The sequence below is a fragment of the Lutra lutra genome, chromosome 17, assembly GCF_902655055.1.
Source record: "Lutra lutra chromosome 17, mLutLut1.2, whole genome shotgun sequence".
Classification (NCBI taxonomy): Eukaryota; Metazoa; Chordata; class Mammalia; order Carnivora; family Mustelidae; genus Lutra; species Lutra lutra.
Window position 1 is genome coordinate 16,194,496 of NC_062294.1, and position 13,981 is coordinate 16,208,476.

The 13,981-nt window shown below is 42.9% G+C and overlaps 1 protein-coding gene across 2 annotated transcripts in view; it reads right to left on the reverse strand.

The window, feature by feature from the left end:
• Positions 1-13,981, reverse strand: part of WWP2 (WW domain containing E3 ubiquitin protein ligase 2) — a 162,799-nt gene that overhangs the window by 60,722 nt on the left and 88,096 nt on the right. For both annotated transcript variants that reach the window (XM_047711107.1, XM_047711108.1), the window contains one exon: positions 3,869-3,996. In XM_047711107.1, coding sequence (XP_047567063.1) covers positions 3,869-3,996 — 128 coding nt within the window. The remainder of the gene's footprint in view (positions 1-3,868; positions 3,997-13,981) is intronic.

Sequence of the window (13,981 nt, forward strand, 5' to 3'; positions counted from 1 at the left end):
GCGCTGGAGGGCAGATAGAGAGGAGAAAGTTATTGTTCAAGGGATACAGAGTTTCAGTTTGAGAAGATGAGAAAGGTCTGGATGTGCATAGTGGTGGTGACACTTGCATAACACTGACAATGTACTTAATGCTACTACATTACACACTTCAAGTGGTTTAATGCCTATGTATATTTTGCCACAATTAAAAAAAAAAAAACTGTACCAGAATATATAAATCTCTCGATCTCCAAACAAATAAAAATCAAATGCTATGAAAAAAATTACACAAGAGGAAAGATACAGTCGAGCAAGCAACTAACAACTGGAAACATGCAATTAGGTTCAACAGTGAAGTGGCACTTAACAGCTGTTAGCAAAATGATAAGCCAGTACTTACACAGTTTCAGGAAAAAATAAACTTCATATACCACCTAACAAATTTTATACTACTGTGATTGCTTCAATCCTTTGGAAGGCAAGCTGGTAATAACAGATTTGATCTCATTTTTTAAAAATTCATGTCCTTTGACTCAAACTACACAAGAAGAAACAAAGATGTGTGCAAAGATATTTGCAATCAGATTTTGCTTTATAATAGGGAAATGCATATGAATTGAATGGTTAAATGAATTCTGACATATTAACTGTGAAACAGTAGGAGGTCACTAAAAAAGCAAACAAGACAACACAGACGTAGAACTGTGTGTAAAAAAACAATGGGATTTAAAAAACCCTCATATCCATGCTACATAATTAAAATTGTATGAAAAGCTAACTTTGACAGTCTCAGGCACTCTACATGTTTTATATAATTTATTCCTTCTAACAACTTAATGAGATATGTACTCTTGTCCTCATTTTATCAATGAGGAAACTAAGACCCAGTAAGTCACTGGGCCCTACACACATACTGTACATGGTGTGTGCAGGGGGAGGGGCACCTCCAGAATCTGACCGTGACCAGTGTGACTCCAGGCTTTATGTGCATGGAAATCACATTTAAGAGAGGAATAAGAGATGTGATTTTCTTGGATAAAGTTTTCAATAAAAAGTTAGAAAGTAAATCATGGCACACAGGTCTCAATGAAGTGCTATACTGTTCATCTACTCGGCTGCACCACTTCTAAAACTTCGTAATGTTACATTTATAGAGACAGGCTGCCATTCACTTTCATTTTACAAAAAAGGATACTTTACAGTTGTGACAACATGAAAAAACCACCTGGAACTCAGCTCTGTTTTTGCCCTAAATGTCTTTTTCATGCATAACTGCAGAGCATAGCCAAGAAGGCTTGCTAAATAAATCTTGTATGTCTGTGGAAATATTTCCTGGAGGCACAGCTACTACCACCATTTTGGAACTGGTCCTCACAGTTCTAAGAGCAACATATTGAAAGATGAAGATGTCCTCATTCACAGCCTCAAACTCCTTTCTTGTCTCGTGCTGCCAGAAAGGAGGGTTTCTGTCTGCTCCCCAAAGGAAAGGTAAGATCTTTCCGTACCCCTTGGATAGACATTAAAAAGCCTACAAAGCCCAGGCTGGCTGAAAGCAAAGGTGAACTGTCATCGCAGCAGAAAGCAGAGAGACGAGATAGAGGCCAAGGCCTTAGTATTTTAACAGGCAGAAATCCCCAAAATGCAATGACTGTCCTTCACAGAGGGGTTCAGGGAACAGTCTGGGCACTCAGATACACCACTATAAAACATTCCCAGTGCAGTTTGGGGTTAGAGACATTTGGCTTTCTGAAGACATGGCTGGCACCTGCCTTGTCTGCTGAAACATAGCGTTCCTGGAGATAAGGACAATACGCAAAGGTACCTAAAAATAAACGTAGGGGAAACACAGATCTGTTCCAGTACCCAATAGGAGTGACTCAAAGACCATTGCCATATAAAGTCAATTTACCAATAGTTTTTATAAGAAAAGCAGAGGTGGTTGAAGGAAACCAGTTTCAAGTAATGTAGGCCCCTAAAAGACAAAGGCCTGTGGTAGCCTGGCCACAGCCTCCAGAAACAAGTGGTTCCAAAAATCCAGTTCCCCTCCCCATTTGTAACTGCTGGCCCTTCTCTACAAGTGACTTATTTCTTTCCTTTTTTTTTTTTTTTAAGATTTTTATTTATTTATTTGAGAAAAGTGAGCTAGAGAGCATGAACGTGGGCAAGGAGAGGGAAAAGCAGACTCGTCTGCTGATCAGGGAGCCTGACATGGGGCTTGATCCCAGGACTGTGGGATCATGACCTGAGCCAAAGGCAAATGTTTAACCCACTGAGCCACCCAGGCGCCCTGTGACTTATTTTCCGAAGAGAAGCACGTTTACTGGTGCTCATGGAGCTATATACAGTTTTCTATATCACAGTCCATAGCTGCCACCTCACCATCCCTTCCCCCAGACTGGAAGCCAGGGCCCCCCATGGTCACTACGACTGGATGTCCTCAAGGCTCAGGGGGAACAAGCTAACTCAATTCCTTCAGGTAGGTCCCCAACTCCAGGGAGAATGTCCACTCACCACATATACACGGAGGCCTGAAGGACAGGCCCCTCCACCCTGCAGTCCAGCCAGGTAATGGTATAGCAAAGCACCATGAACTATCGGAGGGGCTCTGCGGCCCTCATACGGTGCTGCCTGCCAGCTGAAAGCCACTAGAAAGCATTCCTGGTTGAACTCTCTGACTCAGTAAGTCGGCTCACAAGGGGCAGCAACAAGACCGATCTACTAGTCTGTCTAGTCTGTCAAGAAGGTATGCTACTCCAATCTCCCTTCCTTCACACCACACCTCGGCTATCACAAGCATCTACAAAACTCATTGCATGTCACGTACTGATTTAAACATCTGAGGGGGGCGCCTGGGTGGCTCAGTTGGTTAAGCATCTGTCTTCGGCTCAGGTCATGATCTCAGGGTCCTGGGATCAAGTCCCACATGGGCTCCCTGCTCAGCAGTGAGCCTGCTTCTCCCTCTCCTGCTCCCTCTGCTTGTGCTCTCTCTTTCTTTCTCTATCAAATAAATAAAAAACCAGAACAACAACAACAAAAATAGATCTACTCTTAAAAAAATAAATTAAAAAAAAAATCTGCATCTCCCTCATCTACAGTTTACTGAAATAAACATCCAAGTCCTTTCCCAAACGCTTCAAATTAAGACAAATTACCAAATGACTGGCAGTCACTAAAGATTTGACAATCTTCAAGACATTGAGAAAAACAAACTCCTTTTTGCTTTTTAATCCGACACTGTCCTGAGGAGACAGAAGGAAAGCATGACAAAAACTGGTCTGTTTTGAAATAGGTCCTTCCCTTCCCACTTATAGAGAAGTAGAATCAAGGGCACAAAAGTTCTCTGTGGATATGTAAGGGCTACCCATTCTCAAATGGTATGAATACTCTCACTGGAACAACCACGGAAATGCGCCCCCCACAATCACCCCCCCCACATCCCCACCCCCTATGGCGCTTTGCCTCTAGTCAGCAACCCAATGGGTCCAACAGTGCTGCCATCTTCTCAAATCCAGCTCTGAGTAACAATACTTAGTCTTTTTCTCCCTAGTCTGATCATTCCCTTAAATTAAGGAAATAAAAAATGTGTCATATTTAAATAAGGTACCCCCTTTCCCCCAATACTGATCAGAAATGAATTTAGAAATCAACACTTTTTATTTTTGTGCAAAGGAGTATTTTAGAAGAGTGCAGTCATATGGAGAATATTCTCGGCTGAAAAGAATATGCCAGAGACAAAAGATGGGCCAGTGGGAAGGCTGATAGATTTTAGTATTGGAGTCTTCTCTAGCCCACCCTACATTCTGACGCAGCAGGCAGAGTCCCGACTCCATGTGAGCAAGGTTAGAAGCCACTGCTTTAGTCCAGGCTGGTATATTGTGCTGTCACTCACCTGTGCCATTGGCCAAGCCACTGTGGGTTGGGTTCTTGATGGGCTGGCGGTGCCGGTTGCTAGTACCAGGGCTTTGCTCACCAGTTGCTGGGGCTGTTCTGGCTGAGCCACCTGAATGTCTGTGTGTCCTGGAAATTCAAAGTATAAAGCAGACAGATATAAGTCACTGTGAAAAAGAAAGAAGTATGTCCCATCTAAGTCATCGTACCCCCTCTCTCACTATTTATTGGAAATAAGACTTTTAATAGCCCTGGTAGTCTTTGACTCAACAGAAGCTGGCTCCAAACAGAGAGACTCAGGTAAGCTCCCCTCTTGGTCATAGCCCAGAAGGCAACTTTGGGTAAACTTTTCCACTTGAAGTAAACAAATCCAGAGTGAATTGCCCCCACATCTGAAGTAACTGGCAAAATATCCTATGACCATCACATTATTTTTATTGGGCTCAAATGTAATAAATAAACACGAATCACTGGACAGGCTACAGATGACATAATTCTCCCATTAGGTAAAAAGTGCCCAAAACTTATCTAAATATATTTTCTCTATAGCTAGAAACATATAACCCTCGGGAAAAAGAAGTCAAGGGGCACTAGACAACTCCAGCCCATGCATATGTTGACATGTTTTATCTAGGAAAGATGACTCAATGGTCCATTCCAAATAAATGAGGAACAAAGCATAAAGGGATCTATATCACCAAAGATGGTGGAATCCAGGAGCAGAGCATCTGACAACTTCAGAGAACACGAGGCAATGGGCATTCTGTATTCTCCCAGTCCTGTTGTCCCGACTTTGTTCACTCAGTGACAGTGTCTAAGCCTCCTCACCTTTCAGTCCAGGGGTTTTGTCAAAGGAGATTATTCTACTGACTAGTCATTATCTATTAATTTTCAAGTGAGAGTATTTAAAAGTGAGAGTATTTCAATATTATCTAGTAAAGAAAAGACCACCCCTGTCTAGGCAAAGAAACAGAAGTCCATGTACCCCAAATCCCCCAGAACACACTCCCCCTTGGAGAGAAGTCCCACGCCATGTACATGGGCCGTGAGAATACTATCAGCAACAAAAGGAACAGCAGTAGCTACAGGAGTGTGTACTATGCACTGGGCCAGAACATTACATAACAAGTATCCCTGGTGCGCTGTGCGCTTTATTTTATCTCATCTAGCATGGAAACCCTAGAAGGAGTTTACAATTGTTACGCCGATTTTACAGGTAAGAAAGAAGATAAAGAAAGTAAGCAATGGAGCAAGACTCAAGTCCAGGCAGCCTAAGATCAGAGAGCTCCTGTTCTTTGGTTGGAGACTGGGGGTGGGCAGCCTGGACTTGAACTGAATCCCTTCCAGGCTATTCTTTCACTGCTCACTGGGCCGATGGTGAGATGTAGACCCCAAAGGGAAAGGTCCCCTGATGGGCTGGAAGGCTCCAAATCCACAGAACACCTCTGCTGGTGAGACTCTCATCCAGTGTATTAGGACAAGTCCGCAACACAACAAACTTGGAGGTTTCTAGGGGTGTGACAAGTGCCCCCACCAACCACCTTCTCCAGCACAAGAAGTGGACTTTTTCCAACATGATGGGCATAAGCCAAAATATTATTAGTGACTATCTTTCACTGTTGTGACTATGAATTCCCTTGGTTTTTCCTTTTGTGCTTTTCTAGAGTTTTCTAGTTTTCTTCATTGAAATTATACACTTTTGCAGCACCTGGGTATCTCAGTGGGTTAGAGCCTCTGCCTTCGGCTCAGGTCATGATCCCAGGGTCCTGGGATCGAGCCCCGCATCGGGCTCTCTGCTCAACAGGAAGTCTGCTTCCCTTCCTCTCTCTCTGCCTGCCTCTCTGCCTACTTGTGATCTCTGTCTGGCAAATGAATAAATAAAATCTTTAAAAAAAAAAAAAAAGAAAGAAATTATACACTTTTGAGTAAGGAAAAAACACAATTTTTTTAAGGAGGAAAAAATTTTTTCTTGGATCAAAATGGAAGGAAGGAAGGAAGGAAAGAAGAAACCTAGCAAATTGTGCTGTTTTTCATAGCTAAAGACTGCATGGCCGTTAAAAATGGATAAAGAAGGCACAACTGAGCTATGGAAATAAAGATTTAATTTGGACTCTCTTTTTCCATCTTACTTTTCCCTGAGCTAATTTCATAAATTAAAAGCTGTCAACCACACCTCAGTCAAAAAAAATATTTCAAAGTCCCCACTTCATGGGAAGAAATGTTAGTATTGAGCATCTTCCCACAACTCCTCATCGAAAGTAGAATGAGTACAGATTCGTTCCAAAGGGAAAGAGTCTTCAGCCACTGGTGAATGCATGTGTATGTGTTGAATGCAGAGAGCTTGACAGAGATAAAATTGGTTAATAAAAGGTTTATTCTGGCCAAGAATACCCTTAAAAGGACAAAAAAAAAAAAAAAAGCCTCTTTGATTTGGTACGCACAGCCCACAGTAGAGGGCTGTACCACTCAAGAAGCAGCAGGCTGTGTGGGCAGCACAGGAAAGGCAACATCAGTCCCGTCACACGCACAGGCTCCGAGGAGCCCGTGATCACTTCCAGTCTGCAGCTGCTTGTCCCTCTGCAGAGCAGCTGGACATGACAACAGGGTGGGCCCCATTAAGTCTCCTGGCTCCTCCCTCCCTTCCCCGAAAGGGCATGTGGTCAGAGTTGAGAGCGAATACTCTCAGAAATGTTTCACCACTAATGATAGCAGCTCGCCCTGAATGATGGGCTGCAGCAGGGCTGGGATTAGCCTGTAACCAGGGGCAGCTGGGACCACTTGGCAGGAATTGCTGCCTCCCTGGCCGCAGCCCACTGCCACCTCCGCCCTCCCCCCAACACACACACACACACACACACCACCACCCCACCACCCTATTCCCCAGATTCTTCCCTTGCCCTCAGTCTGGAGTTTCCACTTTTTTTTTCACCTTGAATTACCTTTAACATAAGACTCTCTGAAGGAAGAAAGGCCTCAGCAGTTGAGGAAAATCTCTTCAGCAGTTTCCTCTCTTGGAGAACTCCCTCAGCCCTTACAAGATGGGATTGTGTCGTGATTAAAAGCTGGCTCAAATGCTGAAACCACACACCATAAGCCAAAATAGTATCAGGACAAAAGTGAGACGATGGGGTGGAGATGAGCTGGGCTCCACCACAGGCAGCCTGGCTTCAGCTCTGCCAGTGACTTCAACTTTGGCCTGATCCCGCCACCATTTTGAGGGTGGAGAAGTCAGCAGGGGTGGGAGGCAGCAGGGGGTGGGGAGAGGGTGGTATGCAACCCCTGAGACAAAAGATAGAATAGCAAAACTCCACAACTGGTTTCAAGTTACCTAGTTACAGAGATTCAGTTCTCGCTCTCTCTTTTTTTTTTTTAAGATTTTATTTATTTATTTGAGACAGAGAGAATGAGAAAGAGCTAGCATGAAGAGAGGGGGAAGGTCAAAGGAAGAAGCAGACCCCCTGCTGAGCAGGGATCCTGATGTGGGACTTGATCCTGGCTCTCCAGGATCATGACCTGAGCCTAAGGCAGTTGCACAACCAACTGAGCCATCCAGGCACCCAGATTCAGCTCCCTCAACAGCATGCCCTCCTCAGAATGCTGGTGTATCCTTACCTAAGTTCCTCTATCAAGACCTGAGGCCTCCCTAAAAAATCCAGTCAAGGCCAGGGCCCTGGAATTCTCTCTCCACATTCCCAGAAGCAGATCTGCTACACGTGAAGTCCCCCAGATGGGGCTCTGGGCTGTCCCTTTGCATTCAAGCTTTGCCATTCACAGAGCTGGCCTCAGTCCTCAGCTATACCGAGAGCCACAGCCCTGGTTGCTTTGGGACATCCTGCATGAAAGTGGCTTCATGAAAGCCACTGAATAGCATTCAATTATTTTCTGAGCACTAAGCCCTGGTCTAGGGCTAACAACAAAACAGAAAGGGTCCCTGGTGCGCCAGGTTGGTGAACACATGGAGATGTGGGTAGAGCGGTGTGCCTGGAGAGGGCGTGGAAGCTCCCCACCTTTCCTCATACCTCGCCCTATGTGTGTCTTCCATCTGGTTGTTGATTCATATTCTTTATCATATCCTTTGGCAAACTGGTAAACATTTAAAGACAAAAACAGAAAGAGTCCCTGATCTCAAAAAGTTTACATCTTAGTGGAAATGCACTGATCTGTAATTTTGCATCACACTCTACAATACTGACATGAGAGAGCCACTGGGCCAGTGAGTGAGACTGGCTGACAACTTGGCAGTGTCACTCCAGTACAAATTTGTTGACAATCGTCATATATACAATAATTTTTTTAAGATTTTATTTATTTATTTGACACAGAGGGAGAATGAGCACAAGCAAAGGGAGCAGCAGGCAGAGGGAGAGGGAGAAGCAGGCCCCCCACTGAGCCCTATGTGGGACTCGATCCCAGGACTCTGGGTTCTTAACCTGAGATGAAGGCAAGCACTTAACTGGCTGAGCCACCCAGGAGCCCCACATATGCAATAATTTATGTGGAGTAGTTGAACAAAACTTTGTTTCTTTGGTTTAAAAAGAGGCCTGCCCTAGTACTGGAAACATAAGTGAAAAGAAGAGGAACAATCCAAAAAAGTAATGGCTCACAAGTCAGAACACAAAACCTTTTGCAAAATTAACAGTGGAATTCAAAATTTGGTGATGGCTTAGAATTTGAGATTAGTCTATCATATCCTTCATGGGGAAATTGATGTTTTTTTTTAAGATTTTATTTATTTATTTGACAGACAGAGATCACAAGTAGGCAGAGAGAAGAGGAAGCAGGCCCCCTGCTAAGCAGAGAGCCCGATGCGGGCCTTGATCTCAGAACCCTGGGATCATGACCTGAGCCAAAGGCAGAGGCTTTAACTCACTGAGCCACCCAGGTGCCCTGGGAAATTGATTTTTAAACAGAGTTTGTAGCTTCATCAAAATTCAAAATTCCTGGAGGAGGAGTCAAGATGGCGGAGAAGTAGCAGGCTGAGACTACTTCAGGTAGTGGGAGATCAGCTAGATAGCTTATCTAAAGATTGCAAACACCTACAAATCCAACAGGAGATTGAAGAGAAGAAGAACAGCAATTCTAGAAACAGAAAATCAACCACTCTCTGAAAGGTAGGACTGGTGGAAAAGTGAATCCAAAGCGACGGGAAGATAGACCGCGGGGGGAGGGGCCGGCTCCCGGCGAGCGGCGGAGCAACGGAGCACAAAATCGGGACTTTTAAAAGTCTGTTCCGCTGAGGGACATCGCTCCAGAGGCTTAACTGGGGTGAAGCCCAGGTGGGGTCAGCGCGGCCTCAGGTCCCGCAGGGTTGCAGAAGGATCGGGGGTGTCTGAGTGTCGCAGAGCTTACCGATATTAGAACGGGGAAGCCGCTACAGAGACAGAGCCGAGGAGTGACTCTCAGCTCGGGGTTACCTTGAACCGGTCGCAGGCTCGGTCAGCTCGGAGCGCGGCCGGAGGCCAGGGTGACAGGAGTCATTGGGCGCTGTTCTCTGAGAGCGCACTGAGGAGTGGGGCCCCGGGCTCTTGGCTCCTCCGGGCCGGAGACCGGGAGGCCGCCATCTTCATTCCCGTCTTCCGGAACTCTACGGAAAGCGCTCAGGGAACAAAAGCTCCCGAAAGCAAACCCAGCAAACCCGAGCGGATGACTCAGCCCGGCCCCAGATAAGGGCGGTGCAACTCCGCCTGGGGCAAAGACGCTTGAGAATCACTACAACAGGGGCGCCTGGATGGCTCAGTGGGTTAAACCCTATGCTATCAGCTCAGGTCATGATCCCAGGGTTCTGGGATCGAGCCCCGCATCGGGCTCTCTGCTCAGCAGGGAGCCTGCTTTCCTTCCTCTCTCTCTGCCTGCCTCTCTGCCTACTTGTGATCTCTGGCTGTCAAATAAATAAATAAAATCTTTAAAAAAAAAAAAAAGAAAAGAATCACTACAACAGGCCCCTCTCCCAGAAGATCAACGAGAAACCTAGCCAGGACCAAGTTCACCTACCAAGGAGTGCAGTTTCAATACCAAGGAGAGCGGCAGAATTCCAGAGAAGAAAGCAAAGCATGGAATTCATGGCTTTCTCCCCATGATTCTTTAGCCTTGCAGTTAATTTAATTTTTTTTTCTTTTTCAATTTTTTTTCTCTTCTGCTAAATATTTTTAACTTTTACCGTTTTCTTTTTTAACGTTTTTTAGTTTATCTAATATATATATATATTTTTTCCTTTTTATATTTTTTATCGGCTTTCTTTTTTTAATAGTTTCTTCTTTTTTTTTTTTTTTCTGAACCCCTTTTTATCCCCTGTCTCCCCCCTCACGATTTGGGATCTCTTCTGATTTGGCTAAAGCATATTTTCCTGGGGTTGTTGCCACTTTTAGTATTTTACTTGCTCCTTCGTATACTCTTATCTGGACAAAATGACAAGGCGGAAAAATTCACAACAAAAAAAAGAACAAGAGGCAGTACCAAAGGCTAGGGACCTAATCAATACAGACATTGGTAATATGTCAGATATAGAGTTCAGAATGATGATTCTCAAGGTTCTAGCCGGGCTTGAAAAAGGCATGGAAGATATTAAAGCAACCCTCTCGGGAGATATAAAAGCCCTTTCTGGAGAAATAAAAGAACTAAAATCTAACCAAGTTGAAATCAAAAAAGCTATTAATGAGGTGCAATCAAAAATGGAGGCTCTCACTGCTAGGATAAATGAGGCAGAAGAAAGAATTAGCGATATAGAAGACCAAATGACAGAGAATAAAGAAGCTGAGCAAAAGAGGGACAAACAGCTACTGGACCACGAGGGGAGAATTCGAGAGATAAGTGACACAACATTAGATAAGACGAAACAACATTAGAATAATTGGGATTCCAGAAGAAGAGGAAACAGAGAGGGGAGCAGAAGGTATATTGGAGAGAATTATTGGAGAGAATTTCGCCAATATGGCAAAGGGAACAAGCATCAAAATCCAGGAGGTTCAGAGAACCCCCCTCAAAATCAATAAGAATAGGTCCACACCCCGTCATCTAATAGTAAAATTGACAAGTCTTAGTGACAAAGAGAAGATTCTGAAAGCAGCCCGGGAAAAAAAGTCTGTAACGTACAATGGTAAAAATATTAGATTGGCAGCAGACTTATCCACAGAGACCTGGCAGGCCAGAAAGAGCTGGCATGATATATTCAGAGTACTAAATGAGAAAAACATGCAGCCAAGAATACTATATCCAGCTAGGCTATCATTGAAAATAGAAGGAGAGATTAAAAGCTTCCAGGACAAACAAAAACTGAAAGAATTTGCAAATACCAAACCAGCTCTACAGGAAATATTGAAAGGGGTCCTCTAAGCAAAGAGAGACCCTAAACGTAGTAGATCAGAAAGAAACAGAGACAATATACAATAACAGTCACCTTACAGGCAATACAATGGCACTAAATTCATATCTCTCAATACTTACCCTGAATGTTAATGGGCTAAATGCCCCAATCAAAAGACACAGGGTATCAGAATGGATAAAAAAACAAAACCCATCTATATGTTGCCTACAAGAAACTCATCTTAAACCCGAAGACACCTCCAGGTTTAAAGTGAGGGGGTAGAAAAGAATTTACCATGCTAATGGACATCAGAAGAAAGCAGGAGTGGCAATCCTTATATCAGATCAATTAGATTTTAAGCCAAAGACTATAATAAGAGATGAGGAAGGACACTATATCATACTCAAAGGAACTGTCCAACAAGAAGATCTAACAATTTTAAATATCTATGCCCCTAACGTGGGAGCAGCCAACTATATAAACCAATTAATAACAAAATCAAAGAAACACATCGACAAGAATACAATAATAGTAGGGGATTTTAACACTCCCCTCACTGAAATGGACAGATCATCCAAGCAAAAGATCAACAAGGAAATCAAGGCCTTAAATGACACACTGGACCAGATGGACATCACAGATATATTCAGAACATTTCATCCCAAAGCAACAGAATACACATTCTTCTCTAGTCCACATGGAACATTCTCCAGAATAGATCACATTCTTGGTCCTAAATCAAGTCTCAACCAGTATCAAAAGATTGGGATCATTCCCTGCATATTTTCAGACCACAATGCTCTGAAGCTAGAACTCAATCACAAGAGGAAATTTGGAAAGAACCCAAATACATGGAGACTAAACAGCATCCTTCTAAAGAATGAATGGGTCAACCAGGAAATTAAAGAAGAATTGAAAAAATTTATGGAAACAAATGATAATGAAAACACAACGGTTCAGAATTTGTGGGACACAACAAAGGCAGTCCTGAGAGGAAAATATATAGCGGTACAAGCCTTTCTCAAGAAACAAGAAAGGTCTCAGGTACACAACCTAACCCTACACCTAAAGGAGCTGGAGAAAGAACAAGAAAGAAAGCCTAAACCCAGCAGGAGAAGAGAAATCATAAAGATCAGAGCAGAAATCAATGAAACAGAAACCAAAAAACCAATAGAACAAATCAACGAAACTAGGAGCTGGTTCTTTGAAAGAATTAATAAGATTGATAAACCCCTGGCCAGACTTATCAAAAAGAAAAGAGAAAGGACCCAAATAAATAAAATCATGAATGAAAGAGGAGAGATCACAACGAACACCAAAGAAATACAGACAATTATAAGAACATACTATGAGCAACTCTGCGCCAACAAATTTGACAATCTGGAAGAAATGGATGCATTCCTAGAGACATATAAACTACCACAACTGAACCAGGAAGAAATGGAAAGCCTGAACAGACCCATAACCAGTAAGGAGATTGAAACAGTCATCAAAAATCTCCAAACAAACAAAAGCCCAGGGCCAGACGGCTTCCCGGGGGAATTCTACCAAACATTTAAAGAAGAACTAATTCCTATTCTCCTGAAACTGTTCCAAAAAATAGCAATAGAAGGAAAACTTCCAAACTCATTTTATGAGGCCAGCATCACCTTGATCCCAAAACCAGACAAGGATCCCATCAAAAAAAAAGAACTACAGACCAATATCCTTGATGAACACAGATGCAAAAATTCTAGCCAAAATACTAGCCAATAGGATTCAACAGTACATTAAAAGGATTATTCACCACGACCAAGTGGGATTTATTCCAGGGCTACAAGGTTGGTTCAACATCCGCAAATCAATCAATGTGATACAACACATTAATAAAAGAAAGAACAAGAATCATATGATACTCTCCATAGATGCTGAAAAAGCATTTGACAAAGTACAGCATCCCTTCCTGATCAAAACTCTTCAAAGTGCAGGGATAGAGGGCACATACCTCAATATTATCAAAGCCATCTATGAAAAACCCACCGCAAATATCATTCTCAATGGAGAAAAACTGAAAGCTTTTCCGCTAAGGTCAGGAACACGGCAGGGATGTCCGTTATCACCACTGCTATTCAACATAGTACTAGAAGTCCTAGCCTCAGCAATCAGACAACAAAAGGAAATTAAAGGCATCCAAATCGGCAAAGAAGAAGTCAAACTATCACTCTTCGCAGATGATATGATACTCTATGTGGAAAACCCAAAAGACTCCACTCCAAAACTGCTAGCACTTGTACAGGAATTCAGTAAAGTGTCAGGATATAAAATCAATGCACAGAAATCAGTTGCATTTCTCTACACCAACAACAAGACAGAAGAAAGAGAAATTAAGGAGTCCATCCCATTTACAATTGCACCCAAAACTATAAGATACCTAGGAATAAACCTAACCAAAGAGACTAAGAATCTATACACAGAAAACTATAAAGTACTCATGAAAGAAATTGAGGAAGACACAAAGAAATGGAAAAATGTTCCCTGCTCCTGGACTGGAAGAATAAATATTGTGAAAATGTCTATGTTACCTAAAGCAATCTACACATTTAATGCAATTCCTATCAAAGTACCATCCATTTTTTTCAAAGAAATGGAACAAATAATCCTAAAATTCATATGGAACCAGAAAAGACCTCGAATAGCCAAAGGAATATTGAAAAAGAAAGCCAAAGTTGGTGGCATTACAATTCCGGACTTCAAGCTCTATTACAAAGCTGTCATCATCAAGACAGCATGGTACTGGCACAAAAACAAACACATAGATCAATGGAACAGAATAGA